Below are 26,909 nucleotides of genomic sequence, written 5' to 3'. Positions count from 1 at the left end.
AACTGCGGCTCGCGAGCCACATGCGGCTCTTTGGCCCCTTGAGTGTGGCTCTTCCACAAAATACCACGTGCGGGCGCGCACATACCGTGCGATTGAAACTTCGTGGCCCATGCGCAGAAGTCGGTTTTCGGCCTGGGCGAGTCTATTTTGAAGAAGTGGCGTTAGAAGAAGTGGGGGGTGTCGGTCGGTCGGGCGACAGGAGACGCGGCGCAGTGGAGGCCCCGGCGATTCATGCAGGAGTTGAGTGAGCCCGTCAGTCAGCAGTCTCATTGTGCAGTGGTTAGTGCTAGTCGCGTCCGCAAATCGCGCGTGGGTGACAAAAGATAGACGAAACAAGTATACAAGACGAGTGTGGATGGGAGAGTTGGAAGGGGTCGACCTCAGCGAACGTACCTCAATCAGATTGAGGACGTTTTTAGCAAAGGCCAGCTTAGGAGTACCCTAATTAAGTTAATAACCATGTACCTACCTATATAGTTTAAGTTTAAAAAATTTGGCTCTCAAAAGAAATTTCAGTCGTTGTACTGTTGATATTTGGCTCTGTTGACTAATGAGTTTGCCGACCACTGGCCTAGACTGTATCAGAGTTTGGTAAACTACCACCTCAGGCCAAAGGTGGCCCATGTCTTTTATGTACTAACTAAAATATTACTAAAAATGGTTTTCATATTTTCAAAGGGCTGTTTAAAAACAAACAAACCCTCAAAGGCAGAGTATGAGACATCTATGGTCCACAAAGCATGAACTGTTTACTATCTGGACCCTAAGAGAAAAGCCCCAATCTCTATGACTCTAATGGGAAGAGTTAGGAGATGCATACGCTAGATTCAGCTTTGACTAGGAAAGCTACTGAATGTGCCCCTCTCTGCGGCATAGGAATGGTAAAGCGATACCAAGTACACCGCTCGCCCATATTCCAGCTTGTTTTAAGGACCAAGCGAGATATGTATCAGATGTGCCCAAAATATACGTCAGTGAAAAAAGATACGTCTCCAGACATCATGTTTCTGTGCTATTGTGAGCACCCAAGTATAAAACCAGGGAACATAGTGTAGAAAGAGTTCCCAGACCAAAATAATAATTTTGCTGGCCATGCGACCTTAGGAAAGTTACTAAACCTCCCCGTGCCTCAGTTTCCCCATCTGTAAAATGTGACTGGCAACAGTTCCTATCAAATAGGGTGCCTGGGAAAGTGTTGTAAAAATAATAACAAAATAACTTTCTATTTTTTGAGAGTTCGATATGGTCCAGGCCCTGCAGTCAGCACTTTATTTACATCTTCTATCCTCGCAAACGCCTAGGGAGCAGGTGTTGCTAGTTTCCCCATTTGACAGAGGAGAAAAATGAGGCCCAGAGAAGTTAAGTAATTTTCTCAAGTTCACACATCTAACCATGCAGCGGGCAGAGAAATCGTTTAAACCTCGGGGGTTTGACTCTGGGGCCCGCGCACTGAAATGCACATATTTCCCCACATTCTAGAACCATGTGTTGACTCAGGGCAAGCCCATCTGGAAGACAGCAGGCACGGTTAACTGTGAATGTGCACGGCTTGCTTCCCACACGGGCCAAGCGGGGACTGGTGGGCATGCAGAAAGGGAGGTGGGGAGGGTGCGAGGAAAGAAGCTTTTTGATGAACTGTGAGATCAGAAAGGTCGTGTTGTGAAGACTAATCGGCTCCGTTTTAAGAAATGAATATAATTTAAGTCAGGGTGTCCTGAAGGAGAAAACGGGTGCTGGCAACAGACATCAGCAAAGAGTTGGAGGCAGCTCAGGGGGTTTGACTGAGAGAATGGGGGAGGGAGGAAGGGAGAGGGGGGGAGAGAGGGAGGGAGGGAATGGAAAATTCTATGACAGGGACACTAGGAGCAGTGTCACATGGGATGTTAAATCGGCTGCCATCTGGGGTAAGATCTTATCTGCAAATCCAGGGTAGAGTAGAGGAGCTAAGAGGAAGGTCCCAGGCCCGAGGCCCAAAGGAAGCCACAGAGAGAGACCTGGGCAGAGAAAACAGGCAGAGGGATTTGCAGAAAGGTGGGGTCAGAATCCAAGAGCTAGAAGAACCACAGCTCACAGACAAAGAGCAGTGGGTTCCAGAGAAGGAAAATAGCGTCTCTCGGGTCAGATCAAAGAGAGTCGGAACCAGACTGGCCACACAACTGTCTCAGCCTAGTTGTATGTACTTGGGACTGGCCTGCGTGCCTAGCTTGTGCCCACCCCATTCCCACCTGGGACATGCTCTCCCTCTCCTGGGTGGTCTCAGCAGTGCCTCGTTCCCACCGGTTCTAATCTTTGTGAACATCAGAATCACCAGAAGAGCTTCTTTATTTTTCTTTCTCTTTTTTAATCCTTTAAGTAGATGCATAGGCACTTGGTACAAAATTTAAAAGGTATAAAATGCTCTGAGGAGCAAGACCCCCCTCTGGCCCCTGTTCCCAGTCATCCAGGTCCTTTTCAGAGGCGACCGCTGCGAGGGTTTCTGAAGGGGTGGTGTGCGCACAGACAGCTCAGAGGGTACAAAGGGGTGCATACTCTGCCTCCTGCTCGCTTTAACTTCACAACAAATCTTGGAGACAGTTCCACACCAGTTCACACAGCACTTCTTCAGTCTTTTTGAAAAGACACAGTGTTCATTGTACAGCTGGACCACAGTTTAAAACATCAGACCCTTTTTGGGCATGTGGCTTGTTTCTACACTTTGCTGCATCGCCTATCCTCACGGCCGCTTCATTTCACAGGACTTCGTTTCACATATCACCGTAGAGGAAATTCTTAGAAGAGAAATTACTAGGTCAAAGGGCAACTGGTTTCTGCCAAATTGTACAGATTACCCTCCCTTGGCAAAGTCTGAAAGAACCCTTTTCCCAGTGGGACTCAAACAAAAACACACAGGAGCCCCGGCCCCATCTCAGAATCTGCGGGTGTGGGGCCTGGGCACCTGTGCTGTGGCTCAGAAAGGGGGTCTGAGCTGGCAGCCCCGTTGGGTTCCTGCGGACCTCCAGCCTCTCCCTTCCCGCAGGGATTTGCCGCGGTGAGGCAAGCGTGACCTCCAGGCCCGACAGGCTCAGCGTCTCCCAGGCCTTGGAGCTCAGCATTCGTGTCGGGGTGATGCCAGCACGGGGCTCACGGGGTCCTGTCTGGCAGGTCTCCTGTCCCCCTCGGTCAGAGCCTTCTTCTAGGTCATAGGTCAGTGATGGCGAACCTATGACACGCGTGTCAGAGGTGACACGCAAACTCATTTTTTTGGTTGATTTTTCTTTGTTAAATGGCATTTAAATATATAAAATAAATATCAAAAATATAAATCTTTGTTTTACTATGGTTGCAAATACCAAAAAATTTCTATATGTGACACGGCACCAGAGTTAAGTTAGGGTTTTTCAAAATGCTGACACGCTGAGCTCAAAAGGTTCGCCATCACTGTCATAGGTAGAAGACAGGGTTTTTCCACTGTAATCCAAGTGTCACCCTTGTTAGTTGGGGACTGGAGCACAGGCCTTGCAGGGTTACAACCACGTGGACATCATATGGAGAAGTCCTGGAGTAAAACAGGGGGAAATGGAAATGGTTAGAAGTGGTGCTGTACTGAGTGACTTTTTTTAATATGAAGTCTTTTTACAATATTGACATTAAAGACCAACAAATAAAACTGCCAAGAGCTAGAACCACAACACAACCCATTACCCCGCCAGGGTCCTCTGATGTGGCATTTTTGTGTAATTGTTCTCTGTGACACCCTCACAAGGGTCCAGGGCTGGGAGGCACCCACATGGGAAGTGCAGGCCTGCCCCACCCTCTGCTGTTCTGGGCGAAGCTCTGAGGATACATGACTAGACCAGCTGCCTTGCTGTCACATGTTCCTATCACACTGGGTGGTGGAATCACCTTTATTCTGTAAGAGCTATTGTCATCAACTCTACCCATGGGTGGGACCTCTTAGGCATGGCCCAGGGCCACCTAATATTAATACAATATTAGAGAGAAAGAAAGCGAGGAATAGGGAAGGGTACCCATGTACCCTAATTTAACAAACTCTGAGGTCTTGGTCCACCCCATACTCCCTGCTACCTCTCATGGAGCCTGGCATTCTCACTATTCATGATACTGCCAGCTACATGGGTCTGTCACCTCTTCAAAACAGGCATCAATCATTGATTCATTCAACAAATATTTATTGAGCACCTACGGGTGCCAGGTACAGTTCTAGGTACTGAGAATATAGCTGTGAATAGAGCAGTCAAAAATCACACCTTTAAAGTGTGAACTTAAAATTTTTTTTTTTTGGGGGGTGGGTGACAAACAAACAAAGAATGTATTAGACATTTGTATTTACAATACACATTTGTAGTACATAAGATGAAGATAACTGCTAGAGAGGACAGTACAGCAGGGAGGAGAGTGAAAGGGGCATGTGAAAAATTCAGAGAGGACAGCCAGGGAGACCTCACTGAGAAAGTGACAGCCGAGGAAAGACCTGAAGGGGAGAGAAGGAAAGCCACACAGATATGTGGGGGAGGAGTGTTCTGAGAAGCAGGAACAATAAGCGCAAAGGCCCTGAGGTAGGGCCTTTGATTTCCTGTTACTAGTTTTGTCTCTTGATCTGGATCACAAGCAACTTGAAGGTAGGAAACATGTTCTATCCGTCTCTAGAAATAATTTTGAATATCTTTTGCTCCATACCCATTTGTACTCTTGGATGTTGTATCACTTGTAGGCATTACCTATTGTAAAAAAAAAAATAAAAATTCATTAAGTGTGTGCCTAAGGAGAACACCCAGCATAGAGTTGGACACATAGCAGGTTTCACTAATTATTTGCTGTTTGGATATTTGATAGGCATATGTTTAAAACATCAGGGTCCTTTTTTTTTTTTTTAAGGATTATTAATCCCATAGCTTTACTGGGCGGCTGCTCATTACCATGCCAGGTTTATTGACTACCATCCGAGGGGCCCTTTGTGCCTTTCAGACCAGTTTGAACTGTAGAATTGTTGCCGTAAGCTGGGCCTCAGATTTCCAGTTATGTGAGATGTCGGCACTTGTCACCTTTTTTATTGGCTCCTCAGCTAGAAGAGCAGAATCTGCAGCTTTTGTTGTTGTTTAGGGAAGCACTTCTAAGGCTTTCACACTTGAAAACCCAGGGAGATCACCCACAGTGGTACCTGAAGTGTGGGTGATGGGAGAGAACCGAGTAACAAGACAGGGTTGACAGAATCCTGTCCTCTTGCTGGTTGGCTCACTCGATGCCTCTGTGCCCTCCCACTCGGCTGCACCACAGATGCCAGCGGGAGGTTACACAACACTCAGCCAGCCCTTCAGGAAATGCTTGTGTTTCCGGACCAGCTGAAGAGCACGTTGGATGGCATCTCCCATGTCATAGCTGTAGGGAAATTGTAAGAAAGAAAGGAAAGCCATGGTGAGCATTTACACATCACAACCAGCTGAAATGTGTGTGCTTAGGGGAGGTTCCTAATCAGTTTGGGTGATGAGGTCTCTTTTCTGCAGAGCCGAGGGGGCAGGGACACACACAGCCTAGAGAGCAGCCTGGAAAGGGGACAGTAGGAAAGTGGAAACTGAGGCAGGAGGGAGGGCCAGCCGGGAACGAGAGGCGGGCGTTTTCAGCTGTGCCAGAACACAGGTCAGAACACAGGTTGTTTGCAGCAGACGGGCACGTTTGTTACCAAGTGCGGGTACAGAGAAGTGCTAGCGTTCATTTGGCACTCAGTAGAGAAGCCAGCCGAGGTGTCTTCCTATAGGCAGTGAAGATACATGTGGTAGGAAGGCGCTGGCCCATCTCTGCTCCGAGGGGAAGCATTTTAAAGTGCATGCTGTCTTGTTGCCATGGGGTTGGATACAGGGCTCCAGAGAAGGCAAATTCATATTTTTCAAAATTTGTCTTAGAACGATAGTTGATGTACATCGTGGCTTTAGGCACAGTGAGCCCTCAGTAAATGTTTGCAGTTGAAATGCTACACGGATTCAAAATATGAATTTCAAAACCCACCCCTGCCGGCACCGCCCCTTTCTCTGCATGGTATTTGAAGTACAGCCTGTGCAAGGCCTGCATGGACCAAACCTCTGAGATTTGTTGTTTTTCTTTCTCCTTCCCTCCCACTACACCTGCTCTGGAGCCTCCTACAGACCTCCAGTCACCCCCGGCCGCCTCCCTTCCCCTGGAGCCTAGGTGCCCGGGCCTCATCTCAGCCCATAGGGGAGGCTGATTGTCTTTCTCCTGTTATGTTGATGAAGAGCTCTGTTTCTCCAGGTAAAACCAGGGTCACCTGGGCTGTGGGCTGCATGGCCCGTGGGCTAAAGGCCAGTTTAGCAGACCTTGCTGGTTCAGCCTGCATGTCACAACCCAGTTGGTCAGCTGGCTTCGTGGCAGGCACAGTGCCTGAGGGAAAGCAAATCCTCTAGGCAACCGAAGTGGGAAATGTCACTGTGACCCCTTTTGTCAGTGCTTTTAAACACAGGCTTTTTATTTACTTATTTTATTTATTTATTTATTTATTTATTTATTTATTTATTTATTTTATTGTTAGGCAACAGTCACACAGCAAAGTTTTTTTTTTTTTTTTTTTTTTTTTTTTATTGCTTAAATTATTACAAAGAGTATTACATATGTCTCCTTTTTTTTTTTCCCCGCCCTTGACAATCCCCCGGCTTCCCCTACCCCCCAGTGTCTTATGTCCATTGGTTATGCTTATATGCATGCATACAAGTCCTTTGGTTGATTTCTTACCCCCCCCCTCCAGCCCCCCACCCTCCCCAGCCTTTCTGCTGTAGTTTAACAGTCTGTTTGAGGCAACTCTGCCTCTGTATCTATTATTGTTCAAGAGTTTATAATGGTCTCTATTATCCATGAATGAGTGAGATCATGTGGCCTTTTTCCTTCATTGACTGGCTTATTTCACTTAGCATAATGCTCTCCAGTTCCATCCATGCTGTTGCAAATGGTAAGAGTTCCTTCTTTTTTACAGCAGCATAGTATTCCATCGTGTAGATGTACCACAGTTTTCTAATCCATTCATCTACTGATGGACACTTAGGCTGTTTCCAGATCTTAGCTATGGTGAATTGTGCTGCTATGAACATATGGGTGCATATATCCTTTCTGATTGGTGTTTCTGGTTTCTTGGGATATATTCCTAGAAGTGGGATCACAGGGTCAAATGGGAGTTCCATTTCCAGTTTTTTGAGGAAACTCCATACTGTCTTCCATAGTGGCTGCACCAGTCTGCATTCCCACCAGCAGTGCACGAGTGTTCCTTTTTCTCCACATCCTCTCCAGCACTTGTCGTTTGTTGATTTGTTGATGATGGCCATTCTGACAGGTGTGAGATGGTATCTCATTGTTGTTTTCACACAGCAAAGTTTTAAAAGTTTAAAAGGTAAAAGCTCTCCCTCTCACGTCTCTTCTCAGCTGAGTTCCATCCTCAAAGACCACAGTGTAGCAATGTCCTCTGTTCCCTCCACACGTTTTAAACATTCACAAGCACACACGAAGCGGCCGCACCAGGATTCAGTTCTCTTTCCTCGATCCTTGGCCTTTGATGTTCATGTGTGTCTTCCCCATGTACTACCTGCCACATGACGGTCCAGTCACATTCTTTAAATCGCCTTCCAGATAAAAATATCTTAATAAGCGTGAGTGCCTTTGCCTGGAGGATCAGTAAACAACTGTGTGACTGGGGCTCTGCCAGCACAGTTGGTGTCACACTACTGTTAATCGAAACCATCCCTCCGGCGAGGTCCCTTAAGGTCATAAAGTGGGCACTCCAAAACAGGATCTGTCCTCTTAGGCTGCGGCATGTTTTCTCTTGTTTCAGAAACGACCATGAACCGAAGCATTCCTGTGGAGGTTGACGAATCGGAACCATACCCGAGTCAGCTATTGAACTCCATCCCAGAATATTCCCTGCAAGAGGGATCAGAGCCCCCTGCTCCAAACATAAGGAACATGGCACCCAACGGCTCGTCTGCACCCCAAACCCCTCACCATTCCTCGGAAGACTTTTCTCAGACTCCCCCTCGCCTGCAACTGGTAAACCACCAGCGACCGGTGTCCCGGCAGATCACCTGCCTGCGCGCTAAAGTCCTGGAGGAGAGCGAAGACAGCTTCTGGAGGAGACATCCGGACCCGGGCAAAGATCTGCCCTCGGACTCCTTCGGGGCCAGTGAGCCTAAACCCGAGTCTGTGGTTGGGGCCTTCTCCCCAGAGCATCAGTTTTCATTTAGGGAAAAGCATAATCAATGGCTGGGATCTCCACTCTCAGCAGCTTCTCCTGACACTGGCCATGGCTCAGGCAAATCAGACCAAAATTTACCTAATGCCTTAGCAGACTCCTCAAGCAATAGCCAAGAGATGGTGCAACGGCCCCAGCCCCCCAGGCACCGAGCAGCCCCAGATGTGCCTACCATAGACACGGGGTACAATTCCCAGCCCCAGGATGTCCTGGGCATCAGGCAGCTGGAAAGGCCCCTGCCCCTCACTTCCATGTGCTACCCCCAGGACCTCCCCAGACCTCTCAGGTCCAGGGAGTATCATCCGTTTGAACCTCAGAGGCACCCAGCGTGCGCACAGATGCCGCCTCCCCACCTTTCCCCACGGGCTCAGTGGAACCATCAGTACCATCGTCCTGGAGGTCCCATTCACCAGGTGCCATGTAAGTGAGATTTCCCTCCTCTGGACATTGTGGGCTGGGCAACAAAGTAAACGAGGGCCCCAGGTCAGTGCCTCGTGTCGCAGATCAGCACAGACCGGTCAGGCAGGATGCAGGGAGGGCATTTTGCTTCTCGTAGGGCTTTCTGTGTGTGGTTGGATTTGCAAGAGGCTTTGGAAGAATGCTTTATCTTAGCCCAAAACCTGTCCCACTTGGAACTGGCTTCTCTCGGTACCTTTAAGGACAGAAAAGATTCCTCTGTCTAGTTAATTTAACTGAAACTGGCCTAGAAGCAGGAGTATGAACTAATGGATTTCTACAAAATGTACTTGTTGCCCTGATTCTTGGGCATCTGGATTCTTCCTTCTCTGCATGCTTCCTCCCCATCTTAGATTTGGCAGAAAAAGGGGCCTTTAGTAAAAAAAAAAATCAGAAGGTGCCAGAATGTCATTGAGTCTCTGGATTCATGCCATTACATGAAGATCAAATTGCTCCTGTGATTCTGCTGCTTGAATCCCTTTGGAGACCTGAGCCATCTGCCTCTACCCTGCCTTCCAGCCACACCCCGGACGCAGTCCCCTGACTTGTCTAGCTGTTTCACATCCCAAGTATTTGCCTGTGCTCTTTGCTTTACCTAGGATGTTCTTTCCCTTCTTGTGCATGTGACTCAGCTCTATACCTCTTCTTTTTCTTTAACAGCTTTATTCAGATCTAATTTACATACCGTAAAGTTCACCTTCTTAAGTGTACAATTCAATGAATTTTTTACAGAGTTATACGACCATCACCATATACATCTTTTTTTGTTTGTTTGTGTGTTTGTTTGTTAATCCTTAGCTGAGGATATTTTTTCTATTGATTTTTAGAGAGAGTGGAAGGGCGGGGGAGGAAACAGAGAGAAACATGGATGTCAGAGAATCACATTGATTGGTTGCCTCCAGCACACACCCGGACCAGGGCCGGGGAACCTGCAACCAAGTACATGCCCTTCACCGGAATCAAACCAGAGACCTTTCAGTCCGCGGGCCAACGCTCTATCCACTGAGCCATACCAGCGAGGTCATATACATCTTTTAAGACTTCGCTCAAGTGTTCCCTCTGGAAACCTCCCTAGACCAGTCCCTCCTTCAGGCTCTCTGTTGCCTTCATTTCTGCTTGTCAGGGCCCCAATAACCAGTCTCTCTACCTCTCTTTCCATAATGCAAGCTTTCACACATCAGTAAAAATGTATTTTCAATCTATAATTCCCCAGCATCTAACACAGTGACTAGCATATCCTAGATTCTCAATAAGTTATTTCTGAATAAGTGAACGAGTGAATATGTATCAGTGTGTTAAGCATCTCTGAAAGTGATAAAATCTCGGACTGAAATGGAAGGTTCATCAAAATCTTTGATATTCAATCTCCACCGAGGCCACTGGAAAATAAAGATAGGGCTTTACAGATCAAACACAGGCCTCTGAGATACGATACTTTTCTTAGCAAATAAACACTGTATAAAAAGCAATTCAAGTGATATAAGAAGAGTCTGTCCAAAGGCCTGACACCTAGCTTTAAAATAAATTATAGAAGTAATTACAAATGCTGTAACCAATCAGAGTTTATGTATTATACATGTGCACTTAGTATAAAGGTTCCTAAAGTGAATGGAACAGTACAGCAATTAATGATTTTTTTAAAGGAAGGAAGTAGAGGAATTTAACTTAGGAGAAACAGATGAGAAGGAACATGAGTTTCAGAATAAGGCCAGGAGATGCGAAAACAGCAGGGCTTGCGGAGGAAGAGCCTCTGAGGCCTAAAACAGACCCAGAGGGTTGGATGTTGGGAAGCCACCTGACTGGGAGCCTTGGACACCACTGCCTGCTTTGAGCGCCCAGTAATAGGATGTGTGTGGTGGCTGGGGTTCCTTAAGTAAGAGAAATGAACTTTGACAGGGTCAGGGTTACATTTATTTCTCAGTGATTTCCAGGTTAAAAGGGACTACTTTATGAGAATAATACCACAAACTGATCATAACAGTAATATTCACTCTCAAAATGGAAATATGCCCAAAAGTTCAGTCCATATTTCCATCACCCAAATATAATTCCTCACTGGGTTCTTTGACATATTTACTTCTGTTTCTTTTTTCTTTGTTTACACATTCAATGTAAACTCAAACTAGTTTCCAATGACATTTAGTGCACTACTTTTAAAACGCTGCATAGTATTTCATCTGATGGACCTACCAAATTGTTTTATTCTCCATTGTGGGACATTTTAAATAGTTTCCAGTTTTTTATCCAATAAGCAATGACATGACAAACATGATGTACGTTAAGTTGTTATCTGCATTTCTGATGAATTCCTTAGATCAATGTGTAGATGTGTGAATACATCGTGCAGGGCTTTGGGATACTAAGTCCCAAGCAGTTGCTTTTATCTACTAACAGGATATAATGATAGACCAAGAAAGCATTGATTTATTATCATATGAGGGTTCCAGGAAGATATTCCTATTCGAAAATATTTCTCCTGTTGAAGCCTAAAGTGGCACCATCAGCAATCCAGTCTTTGGAGGTGAGCATTGCCCGCTCTGGGCAGGCTCCTTTCAAACACTTTCAGCCGCCAGTACCTTGTGACCTGACTTCTTTCATCAGGTCCCTTCCCTTTGCTTTCTGCATTGTTTCCTTCTATCGAAGGGGAGGGAGGAAGGGGACACCTAGGATCCTGGGAGTGAAGAGAGGTGATGAAAGGCAGAGAGGAGAGAATTTGGACAGGAAAGGGGAACAATTCACAGAAAATATACAAACGGCCAATAAGCATATGAAACCAAGCTTAACGTTACTAAATTTAAGAAAAGTTTATATGTGCAAAAATTTTAAAGATACCTTTTCCCAAATGAGGTGTACATAGTTCAAAAACCTTGAACACCATCCAGTGTTAGTGGGTTTTGGAGAAGGGAACACTCCCATCTGCTCTGGGTAGGAGTGCGATGGGTACAGTCTCCCAGAAGGCAGTCCCACAAAAGTTAAGTGTGCTTCCTCTTTGGCCCAGCAGTCTCACTGTGGGAACCTACAGAAACACCGAGCGAGCAGGTAAAAATGCGTGCTCAAGGACGGTTGGTAAAGCCTTGTTGCATGAGAGTAAAAATAAAAACGAAAATGCCTATCAATAAGGGGACAGATGAGTAATCTGTGACTAACATACAGTGGACTAGTAGGCTCCTATTACAGAGTAAAATACACATTCTGACATTTAAAAGAAAAGATCAAGTGGAAAAGCATGCAGTGTAGATTCTATACATGTTATTTTAAAAAACTGTGTGTGTTTAAAAACTACATACTAAAAAATCGGGCCCCAACCGTTAACAGTGATCATGGGAGAAGGGGACGGGGAATTACGAAGAAAGGGGGAGATTTTCCTTCTAACTTCGTGTACTTTTGCTACATTTGTTATAGCAAGCAAGTATTACTTTTATAATTAAAAATAAATAAAGGAGAGAAAAAAGAAACGTAAGGGAAAATGAGAGTGTATAGACAGGCCCACCCTGATTCACCCTGCATATGGCTTGGATCATGGGGAATGGGGTCAGGGTTGGGTCCTTTTTGTCAAGGATGCCCAGGGCTTAGGGTTTTTCTGTGGGGCAATGCGAGCCCCGAATATTTTAGGAGACGTCCCCCCGCCCCAATAGCCAAGGCTTCCCGCCAGGTTGCTGTGAGGATTAAATGAGGTAATGTATTAAAGATACTAGGAGAGTGGCTGGCTTATAGTGAGCCCTGAATAACTAGCAGCTCTCAGTTACTGTTATTTAAATTAAAATCCTGCAGCACAGCTCTGCAGAGAGCTCCTCGACTTCCAGATCCCTTTTGCTGGTACAGATTTTAAGTATTCAAAGCATGTGTACAATGCTTAGTTTCATGTCGGGGCTGTAACTGCACTTAATTGCCAACAAAACCACTTCAAAGGAGCTGTTCACCTAAGGGATGCTTGTGCAGTTGGAAACCATGGCTACGTGGTTCTACTCAGCTTTAGAAGAGCATTACTTCCTCATCCGTTAATGAAAATATAAATAAATAATGATCACCACGCAAATGGCATATCTTAGCCTTTGCAAGTTAAAGCAAAAATGGCTACTGGTCTCCCCTTTCATGTTAAGAAAAAAAAAGTTTTCAAAGCAAGTGGAGAAGTGGAAATAAGCCTGTCTCTCCACCCCTCCCCTCCACCCCCCTTTGGAGATGACGGCCCGAGAATCCTTCCAGGGAAGGTCACCAGAATAGAGATCATGACTGCAATTAAATGAAACCCATAATACAAATAAAGTAGAAAAAATAATGTATTAAATCTAAAGAGGCTTTATTTTACTATAAAATTCTTGCTTTCCCTACTAAGGAGACCGAATAAAATAAAACTGTGGACACATGCCTACTATTGCTCATGTGGACCCCCGAAAAGTGATTATTTGCATGTTCGAATGCACGCACAAATACAAGTAAGGAAAAGACAAACCAGATGGAAGAAATGATCAAGAAAGGAGTTGCCCTCCAGGAACCACAGCTGCTTATAGCTGGGAGCGTTCCTGTAACAGTTTATGCTGGCTCTTTTGTTTCCTGGCTAAACTGCATTATATCATGATGTTTTTTGACAACTTGAAAATCAGATTTTATTTTTTCTCTCATAAACTCTTCTAATCCATTCTTAATAAGGAAGAAAAATGTTGAATGTTTTGTCTGATAAGTGGAAAACCTCATTAGGATTTGGCTTAAAAATTCCAAGTGGTAAAAACCCAGGAACGTGAAGACTGTGTGTACTCTGACCAAGAGGGTCATAAGATTGACAAATAACCTACCATTCTGGGCGCTCATTTATGATTGTAAGATTTGTGGTGTGTGTTGTGATTAAGACTGCCTCAGAATCGAGGCGTTGCCATGCTAACAAATCATTTGTCTATCACACCACCCACCACCTTCTATTCTTCATCTCGCACAGAATAAACTCTTGATGAAATTTTAGACTGGGGACAAGTTAGTGGGGGAGATATTTTGGGGCAGTAATTCTTAAGTCTACCATGTAGGTGGCTGCCGACTGGCACGCCTCTCCTCACACACTAACAAGTGTGGGTTTGTGTTTCAAAACAGACACCTACAGACACACAGATTTTCTTTCTCTCTACTTATTTTGAGCTACTTAAGGGAACTGTATCCTATTTATCTGTGTTTACCAAGGGTCTAGCCATAGAAAATCAATAAATATTTGTTGAATGAATACAAAGAAACCTGCTCCCTACTTCCTGGGGAAAGGAGCAAGACCTAAGCATGAGAGAGCTCCTGTGATATCAAGCCTTGAAAAGGCCGCCTCTAATTGTCTCATGGGGGAGGGGCGAATGGAGGGAGGTCCTTGGGATTTGGAATCAGAACTTGTCCATTCACTTATTAATTTATTCAATGAATATTTGCCAAGTACTCCGCTAGGCACTGAGTGTACATTGGTAACTACAACACATGGGCTTGTCTTCCACAGTCTACTGGGGAGATAGAGAAATAGAAATCAGCAAATAAAATAAATGTAAGTGCTATGAGGGAAATAACTAGGTGTTAGAAGAGACATTAATAGACAGGATGGCAAGAATTTTTTTTTGAGAAGGACACATCTGAGTTGAAACCTAAAGGATGAGAAGGTCAAGGAAGTAGGAGCTTGCTAAGGTACCGAAAGCAGGGCTGCAGCGGCATGAGCAGGGAGAGACTTGATATGCTAGACAATGATGGATGCAAGGGCCATCGTAAGGAATTTGGATTTGATTCTAAGTTAAACTTCATTAGGAAAACAGAAAATTGAACTCTATAATCCTGAACAAAGAACTTAGAACAGTGCTTGGCATGTATCAAGTACTCAATAAATGTTAGCCGTTATTATATATATAGTACTCACCTAAACTAGTAAGCCTCTGTCAAAATAGTAAAACAATATTATCAAAATTTGAGCAATGAAAGATATTCATCTATCTACTAAGCATAGTTTTTATTTAGCAACTTTCCTACACAACCAGCCAAATTCCAGACAAAACCAAATTCCACTTACAAGAGGGAAAGCTTGTATTTGCTATTCCCTCTCATATTCAATATTTCTTTGTTTTAAATAATCAAAGGGCAGCATGAAGGACTGTTCTGTCAGTACCCTAATTTAAAAACTAGATGAGGTGGATCATTTTGTCTGCTCACATAAACCAGTTTAAGTTTTTACCGTAGGTGGCCATTTCAGAAATGAAAGTTACAGCTAATCAAACACTTAGCCCACATGCCTTGGTGATTTTAATGATAAGATTTGTTGCTATGAGACAAAAACGTGTTGTGCGGGAAATAATCTGTTAGAGATCATATGACCTGGATTCAAAGGCTTTTGATTAACAGCACTAACATCCGCCTTCTGGAAAAGAAACAAGCCTTATGATTAGAGCTGGGTAGTCCTTTTAAAGCAAATAAAACATTATTAGCTACTTATTAATGGATATTAGAAGCAAACATTATTTCAAATATTAAAAATGTTCAAGCCCACTAACAAAGTTTCTCTTCTTTTTGTTTTTAATATTTTTATTGACTTCAGAGAGAAAGGGAGAGGGAGAGAGAGACAGAAACATTGATGATGAGAGAGAATCATTGATCGGCTGCCTCCTGCGCACCCCACACTGGGGATCGAGCTCACAACCCGGGCATGTGCCCTGACTAGGAAATCGAACAGCTTAACCACTGATCCACGCCAGCCAGGCAATTTTTCTTTTTTTACCTTGTCTTTCTTCTTCCTACTTTCAGAGAGAGACACCAAAAAAAAAGACAGCTAATGAGAGTGATCTAGATCAGTGGTCACCAATCTTTTGGACCTCATGGACCACCAGTGGTCCGCAGACCACCAGTTGGCGACCGCTGATCTAGATTACCCAAGACCTAGCAGGCAGAGGGTGAATGGCTTCTCTTTCAGTGTGTGTGTGTGTGTGTGTGTGTGTGTGTGTGGAGTTGGCTTTGTAACTGCTTAGTCTTCATTCATTCATTTATTGAGCATCTCCTGGTGCCAGCACTGTGCTTGGAGACGTGATGGCAAACAGACACAGTCCATGCTTTCACAGGATGCTAGGAGGGAAGGCAGACAAGAAGTTGACAACAATCATGCTTACTTACACAAACACATGCTAAGTGCTATGGAGAAAGTAAAATGGGTGGGGGTAGGGTAGGGTAGGGCAACTGGGTGAAGGGGTGATATCCGAGCCTCTGAGCCCTGAATAGCAAGAAGTTGATCTGTAAAGATACAAGGCAAAAACATTCTGGGCAGAGAGGATGCCAACTCAAGGGCCAAAGGTGGGGACAAGCTTGGGGTGTTTAAGATGAAGAATGATGGCCATGATGGTAGTTGGGGCTTGGTGAGCATGTGAGAGCATCAGAGGAGATAAGACCTAGAAGGACGGGGATCGGATCGTGCGGGGTGGATTTTAAGTGCAATGGGATCTCTGGACAGCCTGGTTGTACCTACAGCTGGTTTTGTAAATGGTTCATTCTTGCCAGATTCATCTACAAGCAGGGCAGGCTTCTGCCTGGTGGCCTGATGGCAGGGATGCTTTCTCTAGCTGGGGAAAGGAGCAGCAGTCGTGACCTCCCTGTTGGCCTAAAACTCCAATTGGCCATCTGGACCCCTGGAATATATCTGACCTGCCCAGGGAAGCTGTAAAAGCAAAACCTGCCTAGTGTATCTTGTCCTAGAACACAGGGGTCTCTGTAGTCCCATCTCCCCATTCTTAGAGATGCTCTCAAATCATGGTCTCCTTTATCAGCTGGAGGCTGGGATAGACCCTTTAATCCTATTCCTCTTTCTTAAGCCCCTAACGTCATGACCAGTCCTAAACAATTGTAGGGCAAAGGCTACAGTCAGGGCCAGGAGACAACCTGGGTTGGAGGAGAATAGTCACTTTTGCCAGAGGACACATGACAGGAAGGACCTGCTAGTGTCAGGTCAAAGCAGACAATAGATTGAATCCAGGGAATCTGACCACAAGTGACTGGCTTGGGCACATTTCCAGGGCCACACAGGCAAGTTTGCTGCATCCAGACAGCGGAGACCTGAAGGGAGCCACACTAGTGAACACACAGGTTGTTTGTCTTCTTTTCCGTATTTGAGGGCATTATTCCCCTGGATGTTCCCCTGGAAACTTGAATGGCGTCTGACTACCTACTGAACTAAGAATTCAATCATTAGCCATATTCTCACCCTCTACATTCTGGTTCCAACCTACCTTGTCTGTTACTGTATTGCTTGCTTGCAAATTTGATTTCACTTGACATCCCTGCCTGTATCCTACCGACAGTGGGAAAACTCGATTATTACTTTTATTATCAGAAAATGAATAAAGATATATATTCATATATTCTGAGAAACAGGTTCCTTCTTACCCTAACTTGCTATGCCTCCTAGATATCCAACTTCTTATGAGGGCAGAGGTCGCAATGCTTGGCTCACAGGAGGCGTTCATGGTTAATTTTACAGGGTTACCCATGTAGCTCTCTCCAGTCTCCTCAGAGGCTGGGCATATCCTCCTCTCAGATTTCCCACACTTGAGCCCCTTTGGGCCTGGGCAGTTCCCTCAGAGCTTTCCTCTCTCACCTGTACTGGGTTCCCTGCATCCCTCTTCTGGCCTTCCGTGCTCTTCTCCCACCTGGACAAGCTGCCCTTCTTCCCTTGAGACTTGCTGCTCCTAGGCTGGGCTGGGACCAACTTTCTCCGAGGTTACACATTCACATAAGGCACTGCCAGCCCTGGCTGTGCTGAGCCCTGCCCTCTTCTAACCGCCCTGGCCTCAAGTGCACGTAGGCTTTAGCACGAAACGACCAAGAAAGTTGGGTGGTATTGCCAACTGGTTGGCTGCTTCCCAGAGATATGAGCCAAGTTTTCATTCATTTATTTCTTGGTAAGAGAAAGTGGTGTGTGTGTGTGTGTGTGTGTGTGTGTGTGTGTGTGTGTGTGTCCGTGTTCACTTGGGGAAAGAAAAGGAAAGAGCAGTGATTCTTTATCTATTATGGGGACAATTTCTCCTGGCTCTGGGTTCTGGTGATGTGGGGGAGGTTTTTCATGGTTGGATTATCCTAAGTAACTTATTAAAATGGGGGCCTGGATGGTGCTTTGCATTTTCCAACTAGAGCACCAGACTCATGATTTCACAGATGTTTTTATTTTGGAAAACAAAACCACAACGACTCAATTTAATGAAAACTATCGAGTAAATGATTGTGCAGAAATATGACAAACATTACAGAGGTGGTAACTGATATCTGGAACCCTCAGTTGGTATCAAGACAAAAAATTGCACTGAGCTTACCTCTCCTTTCACACGAAGGGACTAGAGTCAGTCTTCCTTGTTCGCTTGGCTGTCTTCTCCTACAGATGGCCAGGACTACCCTCGAGCAGCCTACCAGCAAGTGATCCAACCGGCTCTACCTGGACAGCCCCTACCTGGAGCCAGCGTGCGAGGCCCACACCCTGTGCAGAAGATCATTCTGAATTATCCCAGCCCCTGGGACCAAGAAGAGAGGCCCGCACAAAGAGACCATTCCTCCCCAGGGCTCCTGAGATATCAGTGAGTATTACAGAACCAACTAAAAAAAATGCTGTCAATGCAATCGAGAGCATAAAACTCTGTTGGTTTACTACCCAGGTTAGTGGCCAAGCCACACAGTGGAACGCCCCACACAGACTTTTCAGGTCAGAAGGAAGCGGAAGCTGGTTGACAAGAATCTCTTTACCAGACATATAAAGCCACTGATGACTGTTCAAAATTTCTTGAAAGAAAGTCTCCTAAGATGCTAACTAAGATGCTAAGTCACACTTGCTTCTTTTACCTTCAGTTCAAATAATAGTATTAAGTAAAATGTAAAATGTAGCTTTTACAGAAGAAATATCTAAAATTCTAAGGAAAACAAAATTTAAGCATCTTTATGAAACATATTTGGTGTTGATTAGGGGAAGAATAATAATTTCTAAAATAAACATTTATTTTGAAATAATTTTAGATTTATAGAAGAATTGCACATATAGCACAGAGTAATTGCTTTTCTAACATCAATTTAAGCCTGCTATGGTCTCGTTCGATTTATTTGATCATTTTAGGGCAGCAGTTTTCAACCAGTGTGCCGCAAGAGTTTTTAAAACATGCACAACCTGACTATTTACAGGGGCACAGACTTCTTTTCCTTTAGATTGTCAAATAAACCAACAACAGGCAACACAATAATAGCTGTCCAGTGTGAATGAATCAAAATTATACAATTTTTTGTCAGATCGCGGCAGAATTTTAGTAATTAGTTTATGTGTGCCATGAGATGAAAAAGATTTTTTTAAAATATATTTTATTGATTTTTTACAGAGAGGAAGGGAGAGGGATAGAGAGTTAGAAACATCGATGGGAGAGAAACATTGATCAGCTGCCTCCTGCACACCCCCGACTGGGGATGTGCCCGCAACCAAGGTACATGCCCTTGACTGGAATCGAACCTGGGACCTTCCAGTCTGCAGGCTGACGCTCTATCCACTGAGCCAAACCAGTTAGGGCGAGATGAAAAAGATTTAACGTTGCTGTTCTGGGGTCATGGAGCATAAGCCTAGGTAATGAAGCTAATTCTCCTCTTCCTGATAATTTGAAAGAGAACATTAATACAGAACGTTTACTCTGTCATTATTCTTCATGATTTTGTTTTTTCATTGAAGTTTTTTTAATATTATCAAGGCCTTAAGATTTCTTTATTAGATGAGCATTTGTCTTTTATAACAACCAAACAACTTTGGGCATAAAGTTATTTAATGCAAAAGGGATATGGAATTAGATTCCCATTAGATGAAGGCATATTTTATAAGAATTTTTCTCTGGATGAATAAAAACAACTTCCTCAAATATTCATATTTTAGAAATATAGTATAGTTTGGATTCTGTGTCATTTTCTTTAAAATCCTATTGTATAAAGTTTCTTGCATATTTTACTCTTTTAGGTAAAAATATGAAAACATAAGCAATAAGCCATATAAAAAATGGCATATACACATAGATTTTGTAATCAAAACAAAACATTTTTAAAATTTTAAAATAATCTCAAACACAAAACAAATAGAAACATATATGTTCCCACTACCTCGATTTTTAAATGTTAACATTTGAATCAGAGCTTTTTTAAAGGGAAAAAACTTAGTCCCCATATCAGTTAGGATTCAGTTACAGAAAACAACTCTAGCAATTTTAAGCAGAAGGGCTTTACCTTGGGGACTGGGTGCTTACAACATTATTGGGTTGAAGGAGCAAACTTTAGGCTGGGCTTCCAGGAATGATCCCAGAGCAACACCGCAGACCAGGACACCAAAGGGGCTGCTTCCAGTGTGAGGGTCAGAGAGGCAGAGAACCAGACCGTCGCTATGGAGCTCCCCACTCATGGCCACACTGCATAGTACAATCCAGAACCAGGTAGCCGCCAGCACTGCAGCTACTGATGCGTTCAGTGCCCGCTAGATCTGCACTGGCCACACCGGAGGCCCATGCCCTGGCCTTGACACTGCAGAGCACAAGCCACAGGAGTATAGCAGAAGCACAGCCTGCATTTCCTCTGCTTCCAAATCTCACATGAGTGTGTCTCATGGTTCTTCTCAGCAGAATGTTGGTGGGAATATTGGCAACCAAAACCAAGTGGTAGAAACTTTCTGAAAGGATCTTCAGGATCAGATTTTCATTCCTATGTTAACAACATTAATACTTTTAAAGCTACATGGCCTTTTCTACTTTTTGATACGTAATCAGATGTTATCTATCATGAGCTAAAAGTCCTTTTTATCAGAATGCCTGTAACACCAACCTTGCACCACCATTATATTATGTTTTACTGGTGACCTCCTCAGCCCTGTGCATGAGACTCATCTTCCCAATTAGACAGTCCTTGAATCGAGAAATCAAATTCTGCTTCTCTTATGCGACTCCTAGCACAGGCCCTTACAAATGGTAACCTGCCCTATAGCTTATTGACCGAAACTTCATGAGCAACCCTTGTCCCTCTGGCTCAGAAAAGAACTGGAAGCAGAGGAGAAAGATAGCTCACTGGTATCTTCCCATAGTTCTTAAAGCCTTCCTGTTCCTCAAGGTGCACCTTTGTTGAAAATGAAAATTTTATTGTTGTACATGTATTCCTTTCCAGGGACCAGCCGTATAACCAGCCACCGAAACGAGCTGGAGCTCCTGAGGAGTCCTTGGAGTGTCCTGCCGAACTGAGACCACAGGGTCCCCAGGCTCCGTCTCCAGCTGTTGTCCCTAGACCCCCTAGTAACCCTCCAGCCAGAGGAACTCTGAAAATAAGCAATTTACCAGAAGAATTACGTAAGTAGTTTGCAATGGTTTCTCCTCCTCCTCCTCTCCCTCCTCCTCCTCCTTCTCTGGTCTTATACTTTGAGAGTATTTCATGATTATTCATCCATTATCTTGGATATTTTTCAAGTAAATAAAATTTACTTTTTTGCTTTTTGCTAAGAAAGTGACCAGCATTTTGTATGTGTGTGTTTGGTGATTCCCACACTAGCAGAGGTACTCATAAAGTGCTTATCACTAGGTTTTCTTAACCATTCACTCCAACAACAAATAACCCTGATGCTTTTTCCTTCTTCTAAATGATGCTCTTGAGGGGACTTGTCCCTGAGTAAGTTGATTGGATGCCCACGTGGTATTGGCCAGGAACCTAACTTCTCACCATAAATTAGCAGCAGCCATCAAGAACGAGGTCGTTTCCTGTAGGAATGAGCAGTCTTATTGGGAAAAAAGCAGTCTCACATTCTCCATGCTGCCTTACAACCAAATGCAAACTAAGCCTTTTTTTTAAAAAGAAATATTTGACTACGTGTCAGGTGATAATTCTTTTTCCACATTTCGCAGTCAGAAACAAAAATGTTGAAATATCACCAAAATGTCCTCATATTAAGGTCAGTCAGGACAGTAAGTTCCACGAATCTTAGGAAAACAGCCACTATTTGTGAAATTGTTATATCCTGCTGTGCTTGCTAAGGAAGCTCAGGTAATTCTAGGAAGTCCTGTCTAAATCTAGGCACTTCTTTGAACCAAGCTTGAAAATTAAGCCTTTTGCATTGGTACTAATTCCTATTGGGGATCTATGCTCTTTAGTCCTTTAGAAGTTGAACGATCTCTAATACAATGATCCAGTGTTGTTTTTCATTCAAAAAAAACATGTTTAATCTCCTTAAAGTCTTACATTATAATTTTGAGCATTTCTGGAGCATGGATGCTACCCTGCATAGGATATAAGCCTGGTGTCAGTCTGTAGATCATATTTGTTTTACCATAATTCATAAAGCGAGTCCTAAAATTATTACATAGGAATTTGTTGAATATAAAGTGTTGAGAAGAAAAGAAATTGAGTGCCATCAATATACCTGGCTGCTTAAAAGAGCCAATATGACCATTGTACACACTTCCATTTGAGAGGCGGGTTTCAGAAAACAAGAGCCTAAGCATAGATTAATATAAAAGACTCATATTTTGTCTCCAGCTCCACTTTCTTCTCCACCCTCTGCCCCAGGGGCTTCCTGAGATATAGCGGGTTCATTCCAGACTAGAAACCAACACAGAGAGATTGTTCATCTCTCATATTAACACGCTAGCCAGATAATTTCCCCAAGGCGTAAGCCTGAGAAAACACTGGTTCTCACGCTGCCTGGGTCAAATGTGTAGGCACAATACCGTCTGCCGCCCTAGGCTGACCTAGGGAGGCGCGAGGGAGGCCGAGAGCTGGACCGCCTAGAGGCAGTGACTCTCCTTCAAGCTACTGAGATTTTACTAACATTTCTGAGTTGTGCTTTAGTCTACTCCAACTTCCTGGCCTTTCGCCCACCACTGAGTGGATGGGGAGGAAGGAGGGAGGGGGAACATTTTCCCTCTCCCTTCACTTGCTCTTGTCAAGCAAGCGTTCAAGGCAGCAGAGAGCATCACAAGATCAAAGGAGGACACCACAGGGTGGCCCCATAGCAAGACTCAGCTTCTTGGCCTGCTGTGAGAGCATTCCTTAGGCACAGTGCCAAGTGTCTCTAAGAAACCAGGTGGTGTCCTGATTTTAAGGACATGCAGGTTCTGGGTGACGGATTTTCTGTTAATGCATCATGTGGTTTTTCAGAAGACCTCCTCGGCTTGGCTCAGCCTGCCCACGCTCTCCCCTGTGCCTCTGCTTTCCATGCACCATGAGCAGTCTGCACGCCCTGGGACAGACCCCCTGCTCCTTTGGGCCTGCGATCTATGTCCTGAGGACAGCAGTCCACACTGCTGCAGGCATAGACCCTTAGGCCAACCCCCACCCAGAGGTTTCCCTTTATTATTCTAGAAGAACAAAAGACATTGCATACAATTTACATGTATTGTTCAAAATATACATATTATTTGACTAGTTTGTAATAAATGTGAACAATCTCTCTTAGGGAAAGTCTTTATCACTTATTCTGTGGACACAGCCATGGAGGTGGTGAAATTCGTGAACTTTTTGCTGGTAAATGGCTTTCAAACTGCAGTAAGTATTGTATCCAAAGAGGAGACTGAAACCATTAAAGTGAGTACAGGAAAAGAAAAAGCACAAAAGGAGACAAATGATAAATAGCTGCCGATGTTTTAAACTAAATGATTTGATTTACATGATTATGAACTAAATGCTTATGAATTTAGGTAATTATTTTCTGGATTTTAAAGTCTCCAGCATGTTTTCCCTGCGAGAACCTCTGAGCAGCCCGAAGGGTGTTAATGCCGAGCCCAGACGCGGCTGACCCCTGGCCTGAAGGAAACGCCAGCCTCTTGCTGCACTTTGTCCCTTTGCCCTCTTTCACCCGCTTCGGTTGTGCTTCCTGTTGCAGGAGGCGGCAGGCTTCCCCCGCTTACTTTACAGGGTCCTTTGTTGTGCTGGGGGGTTTGAGGCAGAAGCCTGCAGCCTGGGCCCCCGCCGTGCACAGCTGCCATCCCACACCCGATGCAGCGGCGATGCTTCCACCGCAGGGCCAGGCTCTCGGCTGGTCTGGTTCTAAGGGAGGGAGACAACCCAGCCCTGCGGTCCACTGTGATCTTGGCCCGAGAAATCTCAGGAAGCACACGCTCCTCAAGTCCCCCTGTAGTGCCTTGCCACCGCTTCAAGCCATGGAAGCTTTTCTTGACAGTAAATAAAACATCACAGGAGCCTACGTGGAAGGCTGGCTTTCCTCAAACACTGAGGCCACTTCTTTTCCTCCCCGAGGCCTGCTCTGGGTATGCAGTGACAGTGAATTCTGGAGCATGGCAAAAAACTAAGGGGAATGTCTAAGGCTAGGAAGGTTGATGGATAAGGAGGGAACACTTAGTAAATAAAAATGTCCATTTGCAAGATTATCTGACATCATTTAACAAGGGTTTTTACTTGAATTTTTTCTCTATTCTATGATTTTTTTAAAAAATACAAGTGTTTGAAAGTTTAAAAAAAGCATACAATTTATACACTCCAACTTCATGACTATATTAGAGACCAACATTTCAATTTCTCATTTCTGGAATAAGCAAGTGCTGTGGCAACCGTGACATAAAGTCAAATTACAGGACATAAGGCCAACATGTCAGAAAAGGTCTTACTTTTGGTCATTTCCAAATAAGCATACGGATTGCCCTGGGAGAAGAGGACAGGTTTTTATGACCTAAACAACCAGAGGCTGCTGAGGCAGAATTCAGATCTCTCCTTGACCTCACCTCTGCGAAGCCCTGTGGTAGAGTCATGAGCCCAGTCCTGGCGGCTCACTACTAGACTGATGCACTAAGACCTCCTCAGTGGTGAGAAAACTTCATGGGTAATTTAAGGAGAGTTTTTTAAAGGGACTCTTTTGGGAATATCCTGGGACAGCAAAAGCAGGGACTTGCTACCACCCCTAGGTCTAAAGAGGCAAGGAGCAGTGGTTATGGCAACCTGAGCAAGGGTGGCTGTAGTGGTTTGCTAGGGCTGCTTTAGGGAAAGTGCCACAGACTGGGAGGCTTAAACAGCAGAAATTTACTTCCTCACAGTTCTGGAGGCTAGAAGTTCAAGCTCAAGGCGTCAGCGGGATTGATTTCATGCTGAGGCTTCTTCCTTGGCCTGTCTTCTTCTGTCTTTCTCTGTGTCCTATTCTCCTCCGGTAAGGACGCCAGTCATATTGGACCAAAGACCACCCATGTGACCTCATTTACCTTGATTACCTCTTTAAAACCCCTATCTCCAAACACATTCACATTCCGAGGCACTGGGGGTTAAGACTTCAACATGATCTCGGGGGGAGAGGGTACAATTTGGCCCATAACAGCGGCCATGTGGAAAAGTTGGCCTGACAGAGCTGTGGACTTTGGCAGAGATCTGGAGAGACAAATGGAAGATAGCCAGTACATTGTGCCTCCTGGAATGTCCAGCTCACAGCAGGGAATAATTTAGGTGCTGGGATAATCATTATCATCACTTATTGAGTATTTACATCACACCTGGCACTATGATATGCCTTTTCCATGTTAACTCATTTTAATCCTCACAACCACCCTAGGAAGTACATTTATTAACCACCTATTACAAATGAAGGTAATAAAACTTAGAGAATTTTACTAATGTTTCCAAACTCATGCAAGTGGGAAGTGCAGAAGCCAATCATAGAACCAAGAGTGGAGCCAAGTTGTCCGTCTATTCTCAGCCCCAACATTATGGGGCTTCTGTCCTGTAGAACAGAAATGGATTGCTGACACAGTAACAGAGAGTCACAAAAGCTTTCTCAAGATTACTTAATGTAAGTCATTGGACAGCAGACATTTTAAAGCAGCAAATGGTCATTTTTAATGTGCCATCAGTAAAGAAACATATTCTGAGCTCGCATTATGTACCATATGTATCTGCCAGTTTGGTGAACATGAAGCATTATCTCGTTCTAGGAAGCTTGGGACCAGGTTGAAGAAATAAATGAGACATTTAGTAAATGAAAGAATGTTACGATAATGTGTGTGTCACAATGGGGTAGAGTTTGGTGAGGTGAGAAGGAGGAAGTCAGTGTGTGGGGAGGACTCAGAGAGCAGGGAGGACTCAGAGAGCAGGGGGCTAGCACTGTGCTTTTCGGTACAGTGCCAGGGCAGGGCACTTGGGGAGGAGAGAGGTGAGACGAGATTGTAGATGCCATGGACAGCTTGCTGACCCCATCCGTCCTAAATAGTGGAATGACATTTAAGACAACTGATCTGGGAGCAAGTGGTGTGGCTGAATCAACTAACACCTCCTCAGGACACTGGACCTGAGTCACCCATTCCAGCACATAATCCTCCTTCCAATCAAGAGCACCTTGTACACACTCCCTACCCTCTGGCTGCAGGACAGGTCTGAGCCCAAGAACGGCCTGACATTCAGGCTACGGTAAAACAGAAGACAACTAACTTTTCTCCCCTTCCAATACTCCTTCAGAGACTTTATATGTCTTTTCAAGGCCCAAGAGGTCTACTTCTTGATTTTCATCATAAACCGTTTCCCACCATCTTAGTAATTGTTTTTGTGACTATTCCTTGGATTTGATCCAAGTTTCATGCAATCATTTTTAAACATATAGATTGAAACTGGACATAATACAGTAATGATGACCTGGCTAATGCAAGTAAAGCACCACATTTATATCTCAATACTTGCACACCATGTAGCCATTAAAATGTTCCAGAATCATGTTTTCCTTTCAAATATATATATATATATATATGGTTTGTGTGTTACTGGCTTACATCCAACTTGTTGCCCATGTCTCTCAGGTTTTTAAAACATAATTATTGTGTAGGCAAAGACACATTTTGATGCATGCCTGTATATCCTAATTATGGGTATTAAATAGTTCAATGCCTACTAATGTTGAAATAGGGAACATTTTTAAATTGTATTTTCTTTAGACTTACATGTTCCTCCTTGCAAAAAGCATGAGTAACTTTTTCTATTTTAAATGCATATAGTCTCGTGTTTTCTCTTGCTGTGCATCTAGATAAAGCTTCTCATTAAGAGCTGCTTCCCACATCTTTCCTTGCAGATTGACATTTTTGAGGATAGAATCCGAGGCATTGATATCATTAAGTGGATGGAACGCTACCTTAGAGATGTAAGTACATTTCAAAATCCTGAGTTTATTTTCTGGTGAGAAAGACAATTAGCTTGTGAAGTTATTTTATGAAAGAAGCTCTGGCACACCCACCAAGTCCAAAGCCGAGAAAGTCCC

At 44.2% G+C, this 26,909-nt stretch overlaps 1 protein-coding gene and 1 long non-coding RNA gene across 16 annotated transcripts in view; one reads left to right on the top strand and one right to left on the bottom strand.

Moving 5' to 3' along the window:
* Nucleotides 1–26,909, top strand: part of TRAF3IP2 (TRAF3 interacting protein 2) — a 40,131-nt gene that overhangs the window by 5,582 nt on the left and 7,640 nt on the right. For 4 of the 15 annotated variants that reach the window (XM_023750128.1, XM_023750130.1, XM_023750124.1 and 1 more), the window contains 5 exons: nt 7,826–8,662; nt 18,060–18,252; nt 20,846–21,024; nt 23,124–23,251; nt 26,724–26,792. In XM_023750128.1, the coding sequence (XP_023605896.1) occupies nt 7,834–8,662; nt 18,060–18,252; nt 20,846–21,024; nt 23,124–23,251; nt 26,724–26,792 (1,398 nt within the window). In that variant the 5' untranslated portion in view covers nt 7,826–7,833. The other 11 variants (XM_023750127.1, XM_023750125.1, XM_023750131.1 and 8 more) reach the window with 11 other exon arrangements.
* Nucleotides 3,409–5,193, bottom strand: LOC102422530. The gene is made up of 3 exons (XR_002828115.1): nt 5,159–5,193; nt 4,678–4,718; nt 3,409–3,535 (listed from the first exon to the last, which is right to left on the bottom strand). It is a non-coding gene; the product is annotated as an uncharacterized LOC102422530 (long non-coding RNA).

This window comes from Myotis lucifugus, unplaced genomic scaffold, assembly GCF_000147115.1.
Source record: "Myotis lucifugus unplaced genomic scaffold, Myoluc2.0 scaffold_11, whole genome shotgun sequence".
Taxonomy (NCBI): domain Eukaryota; kingdom Metazoa; phylum Chordata; class Mammalia; order Chiroptera; family Vespertilionidae; genus Myotis; species Myotis lucifugus.
Note: the sequence above shows the minus strand (reverse complement) of the source record. Positions and strands in the feature narration are given on the sequence as shown.